We start from the raw sequence: 20,619 nt of genomic DNA, 5'->3' as shown, positions 1-20,619 counted from the left end.
AATATATAAGAAAATAATCAGGTCAGGCATGGTGGCTCACGCCTGTAATTCTAGCACTTCGGAAGGCCAAGGCAGGAGGCTTGCTTGAGCCCAGGAGTTCAGGACCAGCCTGGCCAACATAGCATGACCCCGTCTCTACAAAAAAATTGAAAAGGTAACTGGGCATAGTGGTATGCACCTGTAGTCCCAGCTACTCGGGAGACAGAGGTGGGAGAATCGCTTGAGCAAGAAGGTCAAGGCTGCAGTGAGCCATGGTCACACCACTGCATTCCAGCTTGGGTGACAGAGCACGACCCTGTCTGAGAAAAAATAAAGAAATAAAAAGAAAATAATCACCCTAGTCTTGGCCGACTGAAGAAAGAGTTCATTAGAACACGAAAGTAAAATCACTTCTAGATTAAAAAAGAGAGAGAGAGAAATAGAGTGAGTACACGTAAGTTTATTGCACAAGAGCAGATTTTACCAGCTGTTACATTAATCCTTGTTAAGTTTCATCTCATTCCTTTGGGCAGATATTCCAGTCTTTCATGATCTGTGATGAATTATGACATAAGATTTAATTCCTTTTAAGCCTATGTCAGTTGAAAATTCGTATCTTTGTTCAAGTTGTTATATAATAACCACCTTCTTCCAGATTGAACCTATACATTTTTGGGGTACTGTTGTTTAGAAGTCATCTATTTTATTAAGTCTATATTTCTTCATCTTGTTTATAATAACTTATAAAGATTTTTATTGCATATTTTACTGAATTTAGGATAACTATGCCTGCAGCATTTTCCTGATCCTGTAGTAGAAGAGCCTTAAAAGACAAATTAGTTTGCAGCTTGGCCTTCTTCATATATAGAAGCTATGTGAAGAGAGATGGTTTTGTCCATGAAGTTTATCAGAGCACTGTTAGATACCCTGCTTGCTCTTGTCTAATTCTTACTTGTGCTTGTTCTATTACTCTCTTCCTTTTTTAAAAAAAAAAAAAAGCTTTATTGATATATAATTTACATACTATAAAGGTTAGCCATTTAGAGGGTACAATTCAGTGGTTATTAATATAAATACAGAATTGTGTAACCATTGCCATTTTTATCACTCCAGAAAGAAACCTTATCTAATACCCATATCCCCTCTCTTTCACTTTCTCTTGCTCTCTTTTCTCTCTCATCTAAAAGTGATTTTGCTTTTGTTTCCTAAGCAAGTCTTTGCTCAGAAGCTGCCTTTCCATTAGGGATTTCCCATTCTGTTTCTTTATATCTTGTGTTTATAAACCTAGAATTTCATTATTCTCTTATATATCTGAACTGATTTAAAAGATAACATAAGAAAAATAGATGCTGTGGCATAACATGAAGTAGCTGGCACTTATTTAGGACTGTCATTTTCATAGATTTAAAGTACATATGGGCCAGGTGCAGTAGCTCACGTCTGTAATCCAGGCACTTTGGGAGGCTGAGACAGGAGGATCACTTGAGTCCAAGAGTCTGACACCAGCCTGGGCAACAGAGGGAGACTCTGTCTCTACAAAAAGCTTAAAAAAAAAAAATTAGCCAGGTGTGGTGGTGTACATTTGTGGTCCCAGCCACTCGGGAGGCTGCAGCAGGAGGATCTCTTAAGCTCAGGAGTTGGAGGCTGCAGTGAACTTTGATTGTGTCTGTATACTCCAACCTGGATGACAGAGTGAGACCCTGACTCAAATAAAATAAAATAAAATAAAATAGAATAAAATAAAGTACATGTGCTCTTATTCAGGATTTCTTTCATTGGCTAGTGGAGACTGTAAAAGCATTTATTTTAGGTTGAATTTAGGGTTGAATAGCAGTATTAACAGCATAATTTATATTCCTTTAATCTTTAGGTATCCCATGGGAAGCAGATTTAGGAGAAAGGCCAGTGGCTGTGTTCAGATTGTATGGTTATAGTTTAGAGGGAATATCTTTGGGGTACTAGGGTAAAAGAAGAGCTTAAATGATGATTTAAGTCTTAGAGAAGTTATTTAAAGTAGCAGAACCACCCCAGTTATGTCTGAAATAAAATCCTGTGCTGGTAATGACTATATGAACTGTAGCTTCCCTTGGACAGACATGATAAGCTTCTGGCAGGCTGACTTCTTTTATTTCCAAACACTTGAGTCCGTTAATCAGAAAACATCTTTGGTGAAGGAATCCATGCTTCCTATACCTTCCACTTGACCTTGCATTTTACTTGTTTGTTTTGAGGGGCAGACATTGGAGAGGGGTGGAATATAACAAGTTCTGCATTTAATTTCTTTCCATGTACTTTTTAGTAACATTACTATTATACCTCCAGCAGAGACTCAACTTTATACCCTTCTTTGGGAAAGTTAGAGTGTTTTAATCCACAAAGTTTTGCTTTGATTTGATTAGTTTATTTTAATAATTGGAGAAATAGAGATAAAATCCTGATTAGTAACATGCTGTTAGTGATTGGGCTATTACTATGATAAATTTTTTTCCATTACACATAAATCATAAATGCATTTGGGTAGATCTTTTTCTCTTTTCATCGAATCTGTTTCTTTCAAATTTCCTTTTTGTTTGGGCAAAAAAAAAAAGAAAAAAATAGACTCAAGGCCGGGTGTGGTGGCTCATGCCTATAATCCCAGCATTTTGGGAGGCCGAGGTGGGCGGATCACCTGAGGTTGGGAGTTCAAGACCAGCCTGACCAACATGGAGAAACCCCATCCTCATTAAAAATACAAAATTAGCCAGGCGTAGTGGTGCATGCCTGTAATCCCAGCAACTTGGGAGGCTGAGGCAGGAGAATCGCTTGAACCTGGGAGGCGGAGGTTGTGGTGAGCCAAGATTGCACCATTGCACTCCAGCCTGGGCAACAAGAGCAAAACTACATCTAAAAAAAAAAAAGAAAAAAAAATGGACTTGAGTGTGTTTCTCTCTTATGTCTAAGGAACTCTTATTTTCAACCTGGAATGAGAAAGATAATTGTATTACACTGAATATTTGGTGATAATGGCATTTCTGTTTTAATTAGGTTCTCCCTATCTCTACTCCCCCCATATTGTTTGAAAGATGGAAGTAATTTGCTAAAGGCTTTTTTTTTTTTTTTTTTTTAACAGTCTTGCTTTGTCGGCCAGGCTGAAGTGCAGTGGCACGATCTCGGCTCACTGCAACCTCCGCCTCCCAGGTTCAAGCAGTTTTCTTGCCTCAGCTTTCCAAGTAGCTGGGATTACAGGTGTGTGTCACCACACCTAGCTAATTATTATTATTATTATTACTGTTTGTTTTTTGAGACGGAGTTTCGCTCTTGTTGCCCAGGCTGGAGTGCAATGGTGTGATCTTGGCTCACTGCAACCTCTGCCTCCCAGGTCTAAGTGGTTCTCCTGCCTCAGCCTCCCAAGTAGCTGTGATTACAGGCGTGCACCACCACGTCTGGCTAATTTTGTGTTTTTAGTAGAGACAGGGTTTCTCCATGTTGGTCAGGCTGGTCTCGAACTCCCAACCTCAATCTGCCTGCCTTGGCCTCCCAAGGTGCTGGGATTACAGGCATGAGCCACCACACCTGGCCTCAAGTCTTTTTTTTCTTTTTTTTGCCCAAACAAAAAGGAAATTTGAAAAAAAAGAAACAGATTCAATAAAAAAGAGAAAAAGATATACCCAAATGCATTTATGATTTATGTGATGGAAAAAAACAGGGTTTCACCATGTTGGCCAGGCTAGTCTCGAACTCTTGACCTCAGGTGATCCACACGCCTCAGCCTCCCAAAGTGCTGGGATTATAGGCATGAACCACCGTGACCAACCATCTACTTAAGGCTTTTAACAACATTTTAACAAACTGAAAATTTTTAGTCAGGGCATATTATATTCCGACAGATGCTGAATTTGCCACATGCTTTGAAGATTAACATTTCAAGCATTAGGTAACAACATCTTTCCTTCTTTCTTTTATTTCTTTCATTCTTTTTTTGTTTTTGAGATGGAGTTTTACTATTATTGCCCAGGCTGGAGTGCAATGGCGTGATCTCGGCTCACTGCAACCTCTGCCTCCTAGGTTGAAGTGATTCTCCTGCCTCGGCCTCCCGAGTAGCTGGGATTACAGGTGCCCACCACCACGCCTGGCTAACTTTTTGTATTTTTAGTAGAGACAGGGTTTCACCATTTTGGCCAGGCTGGTCTCGATCTCCTGACCTCAAGTGATCCTCCCGCCTCGGCCTCCCAAAGTGTTGGGATTACAGGTGTGAGCCACCGTGCCTGGCCCAGGTAACAGCATTTTTCAAAAGAAACTTTTAAGTTTATTCTTTACTGTGAATGAAGATCATTTAAGAGTACAACTTCTAATTTTAGCTTTCTTTCATGACCTTCCTCCTTATCCCTATCCACCTCAAAGTTAGGATATATACTTTAGTGATTAACTAGGAAGCTCAAAGTATTTATGAATCCAGTAAGCAGTTAACTAGAAATATTGTCTCTTACCATGGATAAAATGTCTTATGGTGCTATCTTTGTATTTTAAAGTACTCATGCAGATAATTAATAATCTTCTTCAATTTTTGGAACGTTGGGTTTCTTGGCATACTAGGCAAGTCCCTTAAACTTGATGCCTCAGTTATTTTGAAAATAAGTATATGTGATATGCTTCTAATTGTTCTTTTTTTTTTTTTTTTTTTTTTAAAGAAGGAGTTTCGCTCTTGTTGCCCAGGCCGGAGTGCAATGGCGCGATCTTGGCTCACCGCAGCCTCCATCTCCTGGATTCAAGCGATTCTCCTGCTTCAGCCTCCCGAGTAGCTGGGATTACAGGCGCCTGTCACCACGCCCAGCTAATTTTTTGTATTTTTTAGTGAGATGGGGTTTCACTATGTTGGCCAGGCTGGTCTCGAACTCCTGACTTCAGGTGATCCACCCCCCTCAGCCTCCCAAAGTGCTGGGATTTACAGGCATGACCATCGTGCCCGGCTCTAATTGGTCTTTTGAAGTTCCTTCTAATATTGATTCTACTACCTTTAGAGGATATTTTGGGAATTATTTCTGTTAAAAACCTATACAATAAGGGATTTTTTTAAAAGTTAAAATATATTTTAATATAATTTTATGGGCAATTATAGTATTACAAAATATTTTTAAAAGATACAGGATTCTTTAATCTGGAATACAAAAGTAATCGTAACCTAATATAGGTATTTATGCATTATGCAGTCTGGTTTAAGAGTTTCCTTTACCTTTGCCTTTCCAGGGTTGGAGATGCCTCAGAGAGTAAGAAGTATTTGCTTGAGCCATAACATTCTTTTTTTTTTTTTTTAAGCTTCAATCCACAAAGTTTTTCTTTGATTAGATTGATTTATTTTAATAATTGGGAAAAATGAATTATGATAGTGTTGAATTAAAATATTTTCTCAAGGGTGTTGGGTAAAAGAGCAGGATTATACTAATTGACTGGAGAAGCCAATTTAAAGCTGATCCACAGTATATGCCATCTCATATGTAAAGGGTAAGTTTTACTTGTACTATTACAAAGGAAGATACTGGACCATCTTGGGTTATTTAGCATTTCTTCCATTCTGTCTAGTTTTATCCAATTTTCAATGTTAATAACTTTTTCTAGAGACTGTCTTGAACATAAGGAATAAAGCCAAGAAGAAAACAGGGACAGAACTAATGGGAAATTCATTTTTCAGTTCAATAAGATTATATAATAAAAGAAAAAATAAAAAAAGAAATTTTTTTTTTTGAGGCAGGGTCTCACCCAGGCTGGAGTGCAGTGGCATGATCATGGCTCACTGTAGCCTTGACCTCAAGCAGTTTACCCACCTGAGCCTCCCAAATAGTTGGGACTGTAGGTGTGCACCACCACGCCTGGCTGATTAAAAAAAAAAAAAAAAAACTTTTGTAGAGATGGGGGTCACTGTGTTGCTCAGACTGGTCTTGAATTCCTGGCCTCAAGCAATCCTCTCACCTTGGCTTCCCAAAGTCATGGATTACAGGTGTGAGCCACTGTGCTCAGCTGCTAATAGCTCTTTTCATTAATTTTGTGGGATTGTTTGTGAATAATACAGTTCTCCTCATGAGAGAAAAGACATACTCATTTTGTGCATATAATATTAGATTGTTGACTGAATCTCTTTTAAAAATTGTTTTCTCCTCTCTTTCCCCTCCCCACAGAATCTGTCTATGATCTTCTCCCAAAGGAGTTACAGTTACCTCCATCTAGAGAAACATCTGTAGCATCAATGAGTCAGACAAGCGGTGGTGAGGCAGGCTCGCCTCCTCCAGCTGTTGTTGCTGCTGGTATGCATTTCATTTTACTTTATTAAAGAAAACTAGGGCCAACATGAAATCTGGCCAACATGAACAGTGCTGGCAAAATTCATACTAAAAAGAGTGTGATTTGAGGGTTTTAAAAAGAGGCATTAAAATATGTACTTTTAACCTTAAACTTTTTCAATATTATTTTCTTGATGTAATTCTTATTTCTTAAAATTTTACATTGTCTCATCTATAAATGCCATTTCCTAAAATGGACCTTGTCTTCAAATATGGGAACCAGCTTAAAGTTGTTTGGTTGACTGCGCTTAAAAAGGTTAAATACCAAGCTGTGAATAGAAAATTATATTTGAGTTTCTATTTAATAATTAATTTTAAAGACTTGCACCAAGGGAAAATATTTTATATGATCTGAAAAATGACTGAAGCACTCAAGTGTCTTTTATATTCATAGCATGTTACTGAAACCTTTTTATTATATTTAAAAATATATGTGACTTCGTAGTTGTTTTCAATTTATTGAAAGTAATGGAGGACGTCAATATAATATTTACATAAAGACATTTTCTTATATTGATGAAAAAGTATAGAAAGTAATGTTTGAAATTTATTAGACTTATTTTTACTCAGCTCTCAAATCATACACTTAATGATATACAATTGGCTCAAATTTTTATTTTACATAAAAATAAAAGATAGACAAGCTAATAGAAAAAAGTCTTATCAGTGACAAATTAGTATCAGTCCTTCCTGTAATATTAGTTTACCCACCTAATATTGGGTTTATAAACGGCTGTGTGTTTGTTTTAAAAAAAAGGAAACATATATATATATATATATATATATATATGTAAAAGTTTTATCTGTCCTAATTAGAGGTTTCTGCCTAATATGACACCTCTTGTCTTTAAAAATGATATTTAAAGTTTATCAGAGCATTGTTTTCAGTAAATTATTTTAGTTTCAAAATGAGAACAGTAAAGTGTAAGGTTGTGGTTTAAATGAGGGTATTGGTACTATAGTATAACTTCAGATATATTTCTCATATGCATTAACCTATGTACCATTAACCTTATGTACCAATCTTTCTCAGGCTGCATAGTGCATTATTGAAGCCTTCCTGGTTGAAGGCAGGAAAACTTTAAATATGGCAAAGAAACTGATCAGCCCTGCTCACTGTTCATGTGTTGCCAGACACTTTCTAGCAGTTTCTGTGGATTTAATTGTGAATTAGTGAACTTTTTAGTAATCAAATTGATAAGATGACCTGGTTTGCTTTATATCCAGTGGGTTCTAAAATGGCTTTGATGATTTTTTTCTGGAATTTTAAGTTTTAAATCTGGTTTTAAAATTGCATCCGATAATAAAATATGACAAAGATAAAATATTTTTTATGAGATACTTCACTTTAAATCCACAAGTAGAAATTGACTAACTGATTTCTTTTGTATCTTTTGAGATTGTTTTTAAAGATACGTTGAATCTATATAGAACTAAAAGTCTGTTTCTTCTGTGCTTTTAACATCTGTTGACAGTAGATCCAGTTCCTTTTAAAAGCTGAAAAAAATGTTAGGTTTAGAAAAAGAAAAATTCTTCCTTTTAAATAATACCAAATTGAATTTTAGAAATTCTTCTATATATAAAAAAAATTAAAAGTTGTTGAATTTGGGTCACTAATGAAATATTAACCTTCTCCCCACCCCAGTATATTTAAGAAAAATCTCTCAAGATAAATTACATTGAAAGCTGTGAGTTGAAAAATCATGAAAATAAGAAATTTAATCAAAAGAAGTATTTTGAAGTAATGCATTCTTATTATCTTGAAATTATTGACATTGTAAAGATGGCAAGGAGAGTAAGAAGGTAAACTTTCTAGTTTTGTTATAGTCACACACAGAAAGTTTATATGATCATTAACAAGTCATTTAAAATCTTTTTCAAAATATAAATTTAGCAACCAATGTAGATTATTCTAGGATTCTAATAGCTTAGAAAGAATACTTTATACCTTACCATTATAAACAAGAGAGTTTAAATCACAGAATAATTATTGTAAGGAAATCAGTATATATCATTAGAATTATATTTTTATTTGACGTACTAATATTCTTGGTGATATAACTGTCAGAGATACTTGGAGTATATTACCAAGTTAAAAACATTCAGTACCAAGTTACTGAATGTTTTTCTAGCCAAAAGGCTAGACAGATGTCTAGGGAAAGGCATATTAATTTAGACTTGTATGGGTTTTTAAAAAATCTTTAGCATTTTTGAAAAAATATGGGCCAGGCGTGGTGGCTCACACCTGTATTCCCAGCACTTTGAGAGGCCCAGGCGGGCAGATCACCTGAGGTCAGGAGTTCGAGACCAGCCTGGCCAACATGGTGAAACTGCGTCTCTACTAAAAATATAAAAAATTAGCCGGGCATGGTGGCGGGCGCCTGTAATCCCAGCTACTCTGGAGGCTGAGGCAGGAGAATTGCTTGAACCTGAGAGGCGGAGGCTGTAGTGAACCAAGATCGTGCCATTGCACCCCAGCCTGGTCAACAAGAGTGAAACTCCGTCTCAAAAAGAAAAAAGAAAAAATGTGAAATGCATAAAAATATTGACTCTTGATATAGTTAATTCTTCAGAGTTTTGAAGGAGCTGGATTGGCTGCTCTCAGGTATGAGGGCCTGGTGGGAACAGACTTCTAGTTCTGCCATAAAGGTTTGTGTTTGACAAGTTTTAAATTAATTAAATTTTAAAATTTAAAGACTGGGCATATGAGTGTTCATGGACATTTTTTGTTGTTTAATTTTTAAAAATGTGTTTCTCAGATTCACCAATCTAGATTTTTTTCCTCTTCATGTTACTAAGGGAATAAGTAAATATGATGCTGCTAATCCACAATCCAGAATATTGGGTAAAAGTGTCTTTCAAGCCTTTATCTGCTTCTACACAATTCATACTTTTATGCACTCCAATCAATAATGTATTTTAATCCTCTAATCCCAGGGTCAAGATGTGGGGGAAAGGGGCTTATTTAGACACAATTTCTCCCCTCTTCATGGGGCCAGGTGTCAGAATCTGGGAGGTGAAGTTCAGAGTCACCAATTTTGTTGTCCTCCCCATTTTTTTTTTAAGAGACATGTTCTAGCTCTGTCACCCAGGCTGGAGTGCAAGGTGCGATCATAGCTCACTGCAACCTTCAACTACTGGGCTCAAGTGATCCTCCCACCTCAGCTGGGAAATAAGTGCACACTACTACACTGGGCTAATTTTTTTTTTTTTTTTTTAAGAGACAGGGTCTGTCACCGAGGCTGAATGCACTGGTGTGACCTTGACACACTGCAGCCTAAACCCCCCTGGGCTCAAGTGATCCTCCCATTTCAGTCTCCTGAGTAGCTGGGAACCACAGGCATATGCCACCACGTGGACCTGGCTAATTTTTTTTTTTTTTTTAAACAGAGTCTCACTCTGTCGCCCAGGCTGGAGTGCAGCAGCATGATCTCAGCTCACTGCAACCTCCACCTCTCAGGTTCAAGCAATTCTCCTGCCTCAGCCTCCCAAGTAGCTGGGGTTACAGGTGCACGCCACCATGCCCAGCAAGTTTTTGTATTTTTAGTAGAGACGGGGTTTCACTGTGTTAGCCAGGCTGATCTCAAACTCCTGACTTCAGGTGATAGACCTGGCTAATTTTTGTGTTTTTTGTAGAGACAGGGTCTCACTATGCTGCTTCTCTAGGGATGGTCTCGAACGAACTCCTGGGCTCAGGTCATCCTCCATGCTTGGCCTCCTAAAGTGCTGGGATTACAGGTGTGAACCACTATGCTCAGCCCTGGATTTTTTTTTATTTTTTGTAGAGATGTCTTGCTTGTTGCCCAGGCTGACCTCAAACCCCTGGCCTCAAGCAGTTCTCCTACCTTGACCTCCCAAAGCACTGGAATTCCAGGTGTGAGCCACCACACTGGGCCCTCCGCCTCATTTTTAAGAATTCTGTTTTTGTCCCATTGGAAAGGTAGTTAAGCCTTAGATGTTCAATATATCAATGAATAAAAGCTTTAAAAATATAAACTTTCTGAACCATTTTGTAAGTTCTCAGTAGTTAAAAGAGAGGCCATGTTCCTAAAACATAAAAGTTATCCAAATGAATTGATGACACTTTTTGGCAAAATAAGGAGTTTATTAAGAATAAGTACAAATCATGAAAAGATTCTTTTGTTTATTTTTTGGATAATCATATAGTATAGTTTATACAGAATTAAAACATAGATATTATTTAGGAGAACTGAATGAGTTATATCAGAATTTGGGGCTTTTGAAAAGATATATGGCAGGTTTGGGGTTTTTTTAAATAACAGCTTTATTGAGACATAATTCACATGCTGTATATTCAAATATTATTCTTAATCTATGTGGTTACAGTTTTAATCATTAAATTTACTTTATTTAAAATAGAAAGTCTTTCATGGAAGTAAACAAACTTTAGTCTTCATTTTAAGAAATCAAGTTATTTTCTTGTTCTATTCTAGACTCGATTTGTTTGGCTTCATTTGGGAATATAGCATTGTGTTTATTAGTTTATTTCAAAATATATTTTTCTAAGTGGACTGTTTCAAGTTTCTTTAAAATTTTTAATTCAAATTCTTGAACTAAACAATGAATTAAACTAGGCCGGGCGCGCTGGCTCATGCGTGTAATCCCAGCACTTTGGGAGGCCGAGGTGGGTGGATCATGAGGTCAGGAGTTCAAGACCAGCCTGGCCAAGATGGTGAAACCCCGTCTCTACTAAAAATACAAAAATTAGCTGAGCGTGGTGGCAGGCGCCTGTAATCCCAGCTACTTGGGAGGCTGAAGCAGGAGAATTGCTTGAACTCGGGTGGCAGAGGTTGCAGTGAGCCAAGATCACGCCACTGCACTCTAGCCTGGGCGATAGAGTGAGACTCATCTCAAAGAAACAAAACAAAACAAAAAAAAATGAATTAAATTATAGGTTTTATAATTCAGCCAGAGAATCTTAATAACACATTAATAATTCTTTTTTGTATAGTTTCATAATATTGATATTTTGGTTTCAGTAATTATATATTAGTACTTTTTAGAAGTAACAGTGCACTAATACTTCATAGCAGTTGTGTTTTTGTTTTTGTTTTTTATATGGAGTCTTGCTCTTTTGCCAGGCTGGAGTGCAGTGGCGTGATCTTGGCTCACTGCAACCTCCGCCTTCTGGGTTCCAGCGATTCTCCTGCCTCAGCCTCCCGAGTAGCTGGGACTACAAGGCGTGCGCCACCACACCCGGCTAACTTCATAGCAGTTTTTGACATATATAGATAATACACAGTCATAAAGTGTGTACAGTGGAAATCTTGGTTGAATATCTCCATTTGTTGGACCACTGTCAGTTTTTAAGTTCATAACTTGATGTGAAGTGATCCATATAATAAATTTTTCTTTTGGAAGAGCTTCGATATATAGTGCTTTGAGTTCTATGCCATGTCACTTAATAAATCTCAAGTATGTAACAAGTATTTTCTACAAAATTTCATTGAGTGCTGTTTATACTATAAGAGAGGGCACTAGAGATGCAAATTAATGTCCTGTGATCAAATAAGAGCTATATTTTAATTCATTTCATATCTCCTAATCACCTGAATTAAAATCATAGAAATTTCTAAACCACCTATAACAATACACTGTATAAAAACTGAGGTGAAGAAAATATGTTACTCCTTCCTGTAGGAGACAGCTTTTAAAAAATGAAAATATGTTATCACTTTTAAGTTCCTACTATGTGACAAGAATTGTGTTAGATAATTTGCATGTCATCATATCACAATCCTTCTAGCCATAAAGTATCTCTCTTCTTTCCTTTACTTAGTTCTTACTCATTGCCATTGTGATTGAGGGAATTTGGCACTGTGTGCTATCACTTCAGTTAGGGAAACACAAGATCCTTAACTAGGCAGTGTATAGACTATTGAGTTGAAAAGCCATACCTCTCCTCTACAAGTGTCAGGATCTTCAAATGGGAATTTGATTTCTAGAATAATAAAAATTTAATAAAAGTGATTTATAGCAACAAAATTTTTTATCCTATTGAATTTATTATAACTTAATTTACTTATGTTAGAAAGTATTTACAGTTATATAATGAGGATTTTCTTGAGTTGACTAAATTTGAGGAAGAAATTTGCCTTTGATTGCTTTCCTGGGTTAACATATTTCAGAATTTTTGCCACCTAATGTAGTATACTATTCATGAAATTAAACCAGAAACCCACTAACAAGAAAGGTAATTCACCTATAGATGTTGTGAGCTAAAATATTGTGAGTTGATCTTGGTTATTCTTTATGGCCATTTCCTTTTTTCCAAGAAAACTGGACCATTTCTAGAAGGAAGTCAGATCCTAGTTACAGACATGTTACAAGCAGATTTAAAAATCTCTACTCCCCCTTCTATCTTATTATACTGAAATTACATAGTAAATCTAAATACATACACTTATACATATGGATGGTATGTATGTATGGTTTTATGCTGAAGTCTGCATTATTAGAGAGCAAACTTGGGCCTATAAGCCATTAATTCAGAAACAACTGCTAATTGTTTGACAGTTACAAATTGACATTGCCAAAAAGCAAACTTGGCCTATTATTGCTTTGTTCCTTTAGTATTTCTCTTTTTATTGTCCTTTTAATAACACTTTTATAAATATTGTGATTTATTCAGTTTCTAATAAGCATATTTTTATATTACTTGAGTCGACAGAACAGCATTTTGAAACTGTTCACAGATTCTGAAACATTCATAAGCTAAATACTTATAGAAAATAGATACGGTTACTGTTTCTATGCATTCTGTACAATTTTGCCTAAGAAATTAATGCACAGAAGTGGACTTTTTTATATCACCAACAAGATTGAAAATATAAGCAAAAAAGTGTTTATAACTAATTGTTTTATAAGAAAGGAACTTCACCTGTTTCTGTGATATTTTTTCCTCTGGAATTCAGCCATAAAAAAGAATGTAATCTTGTCATTTATGGCAATGTGGATGGAACTGGAGGACATTAAGTGAAATAAGCCAGGAACAGAAAGTTAAACACTGCATGTTCTCACTCATATGTGAAAGCTAAAAAATGTTGATCTCATAGAAGTAAAAAGTAAGACAGAGGATAGATAATAGAGGCTGGGAATGGTAGGGGGGGAGGAAGGGATAGGGAGAAATTTGTTGAAGGATACAAAATTTCAGCTAGATAGAAGAAATAAGTTCTAGTGTTCTATACCACTATAGGATGACTGTAGTTAACAATACTATATAGTTTCAAATAGCTGGAAGGAAGATATTGAACATTCCTAACACAAAGAAATGATAAGTATTGAGATAATGGATGTGCTAATTACCTTGATTTGATTACTGTACATTGTATGTGTCAGAACATTACCCCATGAATATGTATGATTATTATTTGTTAATTAAAAAAATAAAATTTAAAAAATCATACATGGGCCAGGCATGGTGGCTCATGTCTGTAATCCCAGCACTTTGGGAGGCCAAGGCGGGCAGATCACTTGAGGTCAGGAGTTTGAGAGCAGCCTAGCCAACATGGTGAAACCCCATCTCTACTAAAAATACAAAAATTAAGTGGGTGTGGTGGCAGGTGCCTGTAATCCCCAGCTCCTCAGGAGGCTGAGGCAGGAGAATTGCTTGAACCTGGGAGGCAGAGGTTATGGTGAGCCAAGATCATGCCACTGCACTCCAGCCTGGGCGACAGTGAGATTCCGACTCACCAAAAAAAAAAAAAAAAAATGCATAGTAAAATGGTATCATTTTTTGAATATGAGTGGAAGCTACATGAGTGTTTTAAATATTTCATAATTTTAAAGTCACTGGGTGCAAATGACTAATGAATAAAAGTGTCCAATAAACTGTACTCTGAAAAACTAACAAAGATATGGGATATATTAGATACTTGATGGATTTATATTTGGCATAATAAGGTTATATTCACTTTTCATCCATCATTGCATATATGTATCAAGTATATGTGTACTGGCAGTATTTGTTTAGCCCACTCAGGTAGAATTTATTCTTCCCATGTAATTACAGGGTATTATCATCAACTAAATTAAATCAGAAAATCAATGAGAAAGCACCTCAAAGTACCAGGTCTATACAGCCATTCTCTAGATCAGACTTACTTACAAACACACACACAACATGTGCATAGTTTTATTTATTTGTTTATTATTCTCACAGATGAGATTAACATGGGCTTTGGAATCATAAAGACTGAATTTAAATCTGATTGCTATCATATCATATCTCCTATATAGATGGACTCTTGGGAAAGTTAAATAAATTTCTAATAATACTACCCTTGTAATTAGACAATAATATGAACTTCTTCTTAAGGTTCTTATGAAGATAAATATGTAAAATAACTGAACATTTTCTGACAAGTAGTAGTTATTGAGTAAACATTGACCTCCTTCCCCATGTGTTTCTAACTTCCTTTGTTAGTAAAGTTTTTTTTTTTTTTTTGAGATAGAGTCTCACTTTTGTCATCCAGGCTGGTGTGCAGTGGTGCGATCTCGGCTCACTGAAACCTCCACTTCCCGGGTTCAAGCGATTCTGCTGCCTCAGCCTCCCAAGTAGCTGGGATTACAGGCACCTGCCACCATGCCTGGCTAATTTTTGTATTTTTAGTAGAGACGGGGTTTCACCACGTTGGCCAGGCTGATCTTGAACTCCAGACCTGAGGTGATCCGCCCACCTCAGCCTCCCAAAGTGCTGGTATTACAGGCGTGAGCCACCATGCCCGGCCATTAGTAAGGTTTTTAAAAATAGGTTCGCTTTATAAAAATTAGTTTTGAACTTTATTTTGACTTTTTTTCTTTCCATTCTCACCTGGTCTATTTTTGGTCTTATTTTGAAGTTTCACACACCAGTCAAGATGTATATATATGTGGGCCATGGGATATACTTTCTGACTTTGTTATTCTGTCATGTTGACACTCTCTCAGTGGGAACCTGCATTAGTCTGTTTTCACACTGCTGATAAAGACATACCCGAGACTAGAAAGAAAAAAAGGCTTAATTGGACTTACAGTTCCACATGGCTAGGGAGGCCTCAGAATCATGGCGGGAGGTGAAAGGCACTTCTTACATGGCGGCAGCAAGAGAAAATGAGGAAGAAGCAAAAGCAGAAACCCCTGATAAACCCATCAGATCTCATGAGACATATTAACTATCACAAGAATAGCACAGGAAAGACCAGCCCCCATGATTCACAACACATGGGAATTCTGGGAGATAAAATTCAAGTTGAGATTTGGGTGGGGACACAGCCAAACCACATCATTCTGCCCCTGGCCCCTCCAAATCTCATGTCCTCACATTTCAAACCCAATCATGCCTTCCCAACAGTCCCCCAAAGTCTTAACTCACTTCAGCATTAACCCAAAAGTCTACAGTCCAAAGTCTCATCTGAGACAAGGCAAGCTCCTTTTGCCTATGAGCCTGTAAAATAAAAAGCAAGCTGATTACTTCCTAGATACAATATGAGTACAGGTATTGGGTAAATACAGCTGTTCCAAATGGGAGAAATTGGCCAAAACAAAGGGGTTACAGGGCCCATGCAAGTCCGAAATCCAGTGGGACAGTCAAATTTTAAAGCTCCAAAATGATCTCCTTTGACTCCAGGTCTCACATCCAGGTCACACTGATGCAAGAGGTGGGTTCCCGTGGTCTTGGGCAGCTCTGTACCTGTGGCTTTGCAGAGTACAGCCTCCCTTCTGGCTGCTTTCATGGGCTGGTGTTGAGTGGCTGCAGCTTTTCTAGGTGCATGGTGCAGGCTGTCAGTGGATCTACCATTCTGGGGTCTGGAAGACAGTGGCCCTCTCCTCACAGCTCTATTAGGTAGTACCCCAGTAGGGACTCTGTATGGGGTCTCCAACCCCACATTTTCCTTCTGCACTGCCCTAGCAGAGGTTCTCCATGAGGGCCCCACCCCTGCAGGAAACTTTTGCCAGGGCATCCAGGGGTTTCCATACACCCTCTGAAATCTAGGCGGAGGTTCCCAAATCTCCATTCTTGACTTCTGTGCACCCAGAGGCTCAACACCACATGGAAGCTGCCAAGGTTTGGGGCTTCCACCCTCTGATGCCACAGCTCGAGCTATGTACATTGGCCCCTTTCAGCCATTGCTGGAGCATCTGGGACACAGGGCACCAAGTCCCTAGGCCACACATAGCATGGGGACCCTGGGCCTAGCCCACAAAACCACTTTTTCCTCCTGGGCCTCTGGGCCTATGATGGGAGGGGCTGCCACAAAGGTCTCTGACGTGGCCTGGAGACATTTTCCTCATGGTCTTGGGGATTATTAACATTAGGCTTCTTGCTACTTATGCAGATTTCTGCAGCCAGCTTGAATTTCTCCCCAGAAAATGGGTTTTTCTTTTCTATCGCATAGTTAGGCTGCAAAATTTTCCAAACTTGTATGCTCTGCTTCCCTTATAAAACTGAATGCCTTTAACAGAACCCAAGTCACCTAATGAATACTTTGCTGCTTAGAAATATCTTCCACTAGATACCCTAAATCATCTCTCTCAAGTTCAAAGTTCCACAGATCTCTAGGGCAGGGGCAAAATGCCACCAGTCTCTTTGCTAAAACCTAACAAGAGTCACCTTTCCTCCAGTTTCCAGCAAGTTCTTTATCTCCATCAGAGACCACCTTGGCCTGGACCTTATTGTCCATATCGCTATCAGCATTTTTGGCAAAGCCACTCAACAAGTCTCTAGGAAGTTCCACACTTTCCCACATTTTCCTGTCTTCTTCTGAGCCCTCCAAACTGTTCCAAACTCTGCCTGTTACCCAGTTCCAAAGTCACTTCTACATTTTCAGGTATCTTTTCAGCAACACCCCACTCCTAGTACCAATTTACTGTGTTAGTCCATTTTCATACTGCTGATAAAGACATACCCCAGACTGGGAAGAAAAAATGTTCATTTGGACTTACAGTTCCACATGGTTGGGGAGGCCTCAGAATCAATGGTAGGAGGCAAAAGGCACTTCTTACATAGTGGCAGCAGGAGAAAATGAGGAAGAAGCAAAAGTGGAAACCCCTGATAAACTCATCAGATGTCGTGAGACTTATTATCTGTCAGAAGAATAGCATGGGAAAGACCAGCCGCCGTGACTAAATACCACCTCCTGGGTCCCTCCTGCGACACATGGGAATTCTGGGAGATAAAATTCAAGTTGAGATTTGGGTGGAGACATAGCTAAACCATATCAGAACCTTTGTATATAAAAGGAACATTGATAGAGGATGATGAAATCATAGGAAAGACCAACAGTTCCTGAAGGACTAATTCTAGAAAGTCTGCTGTTTAAGAGTTCTTAATAGTATTTTTTAAATGAAGTGATGTAAGTTGCATGGTTAATGATCAAAACTTCTGGTAGAGGCTGGGCACGGTGGCTCACGCCTGTAATCCCAGCACTTTGGGAGGCTGAGGCCAGCGGATCACAAGGTCAAAAGTTTGAGACCAGTCTGGCCAACATGGTGAAACCCTGGCTCTACTACAAATACAAAATTTAGCTGGGCAAGGTGGCGGGCACCTATAATCCCAGCTACTCGGGAGGCTGAGGCAGGAGAACCGTTTGAACCCAGGAGGCGGAGGTTGCAGCAAGCCAAGATCACGCCATTGCACTCCAGCCTGGGCGACAGAGTGAGACTGTCTCAAAAACAAACAAACAAGCAACAACAAAAACAAAAAACAAACTTCTGGTAGAGCAATTTATGACTTCTGGTTTTTTGTCTAGGCAATTTATTTTGTCTACAATTGGATCTAATGTACACTTTACTCCAGACCTAGGTCTGAAACCTGATTGATTAAATCAGAAGTTTCTAATGATGATGTAAACTATTTTTCATTATTGTTTTAGTCATATCTTAAAAAAAACAAACGTAGGGTTGGGCGCAGTGGCTCACGCCTGTAATCCCAGCACTTTGGAAGGTCGTGGCGCGTGGATCACCTGAGGTCAGGAGTTCAATACCAGCCTGGCCAACATGGTGAAACCCCATCTCTACTAAAAAATACAAAAAATTAGCCAGAGGTGGTGGTGGGTGCCTGTAATCCCAGCAACTCAGGAGGCTGAGGCAGGAGAATCACTTGAACCCGGGAGGCAGAGATTGCAGTGAGCCGAGATCGCACCACTGCATTCCAGTTTGGGCAACAGAGAGAGACTCGTTCTCAAAAAAAAAAAAAAAAAAGTAAAAACATTGGACTAGAATTGGCAGGAATGCCTTTATTTTTTAATCTAAACTATTTAAAATGTATTGTATTGAAGTGTCCTTCAGATAATATCCCTTGGAACTGTTTGTTTCTCTAATTTTGAAGTTTAGTGATACTCTCTTTTTAACTTAAAGTGACATTATCTTTCAGTAGTACAGTATTTGTCTCTGTCTCGCTCTCTTTTTAGCCTGTACTTTCTGGTATATTTGGCAGTGTAATAAATGTAGCTGTCAGCTAGTATAATTATTCCCTTTTGTGTTTAAATTATTGGAGATAGAAGATTACGTCTGGGTATTAGTCTCTTCATTCATTATTGACAAGTGATGCTATCCAGTAGTACTTAAATCATTGGATGATGGAAAACATCTTTTTCTTCCAGTAGGAAAGAATTTTACATGGACTTAAAAATCAAATTATTTAATGTGTATATCTAGTACACATTTTATACACTGTGCTTAGATCCTTTGTGTTGAATTTTTGTTTGAATAGAAAAAAATTTTGTTTGGATAGAAAAAATACATTTAAAACATTGCTCTAAGTTTCAGGATAAGCATTTTATTTTTCAGGGAGCACTATTTAGTAAATATTATATGAGTATATTAATGGTGCTCTGATAAGGTAGAAATAATTATGTAAGGAGAATTCAGATTAAAAACTGGAGAGTAATTGTTTTATAATATTAGAACCCTGAATAGCAATTTGATGGACTGGGGAAGAAAAAGATGTCTGCAATAAATCAGTAACAAACCCTTCAGCTTCAGCAGTAGTGCTCATTATTTTTTAAAAAAATAGAGCCTCTAGGATCAAACATATTATACAAAGTAGCATATATCATTAAAAGTATAAATTGGTATCTTTTTTAAGGGGAGCATAAAGAAGTATGTAGGAGTCAATGTGGTCTGAAAAATGAAAAGGTTATTTTGCTGCTAAAATATAGGTATTTTTTACAGTGTAAGTGCATTGCTTAGAACATATCTTCTTCCACGCTTCAAAAGAGTTTGGGTAAGGGAACATCCTGAAAAACACCTGAAAGAGAGAATTCTGGCTTATGGATTAGAGAGCATCTATAAACAGAACAAATTGGTGAATAAGAGTTCACAAAAATTTTGTCTAAGAAATTTCCCCACATGCATTCAGAGGTTAATAATTAAATTTTTTGAAGTTTATTTTAAAACATTGCTTATTTTAACATGTAAACATATGTTGGGTGGGAAAAATACAAATGGGAGATTGAAACTGTTTTAATCATGTAAATTAAATGATCAGCACTACAATTTTTGTTTTTTTTTAATAATCTGGAATGCTTATTTTATATGCTGGGATGCTAGTTGTTTTTTCTATTAATACACTTAACTTGCATTCTAGCTTCGCCATTCAGAGACAGGCATCGTGTGGTGGGTTGTGTGACAGTGTCTGTCAATAGTGAAGACAAATAGTGCCAGAGACATTTAACCCATCCAATCTCACCCAGGGTATAGGTCGGTCTCGTTTTCAGACTTCTTCATAAGTCTTTCCTTCTTTCTCTCTTCCTTTCTTTCTTCCTTTCTTACTTTTTGTTTGTTTCTAAATAGTGGATTGGTACTGATTGAAACTAAAACTTTTTGTAAAGTTTTAAACTTTACATTAATATTATAAGAAGAAGAAGAAAAGTAGAAAATGAAGGTTGGCATGTAAGGTGTTGACAAAGCAGGTTTGCAGCCACTTTGTATGTTCTAGATATTTCAGTCTCTTGGCAACATGAGTGTTGGCCTTACAGTTTTTTCTCTGAATATCTTTCTTCTTTAATCTGAAAATATGTCCTTGTATCTGGTGACTTTTATCAGATGAGAACTTCAGAGTTGGTCATTGTTACCAGTAAGAAAAATATAATGCTTAAGAAGAAATAACTAAGGTTGAACATTATGTGTTTTAGATCAGAAATAGTTTCTGGCCAGGCACAGTGGTTCACGCCTGTGATGCCAGCACTATGGCAGGCTGAGGCGGGCAGATCAGCTGAGGTCAGGAGTTCGAGACTAGCCTGACCAACATGGTGAAACCCTGTCTCTACTAAAAATACAGAATTAGCCGGGCGTGGTGGTATATGCCTGTAATCCCAGCTACTTGGGT

The 20,619-nt window shown here is 37.7% G+C and overlaps 1 protein-coding gene across 5 annotated transcripts in view; it reads left to right on the top strand.

Annotated features, from left to right (window-relative positions):
* Positions 1-20,619, top strand: part of NFAT5 (nuclear factor of activated T cells 5) — a 123,786-nt gene that overhangs the window by 50,036 nt on the left and 53,131 nt on the right. For all 5 annotated transcript variants that reach the window (XM_003262948.3, XM_012504827.2, XM_003262947.3 and 2 more), the window contains one exon: positions 6,129-6,254. In XM_003262948.3, the coding sequence (XP_003262996.1) occupies positions 6,129-6,254 (126 nt within the window). The remainder of the gene's footprint in view (positions 1-6,128; positions 6,255-20,619) is intronic.

This window comes from Nomascus leucogenys, chromosome 2 (genome assembly GCF_006542625.1).
Source record: "Nomascus leucogenys isolate Asia chromosome 2, Asia_NLE_v1, whole genome shotgun sequence".
In the NCBI taxonomy this organism is placed as follows: domain Eukaryota; kingdom Metazoa; phylum Chordata; class Mammalia; order Primates; family Hylobatidae; genus Nomascus; species Nomascus leucogenys.
Note: the sequence above shows the minus strand (reverse complement) of the source record. Positions and strands in the feature narration are given on the sequence as shown.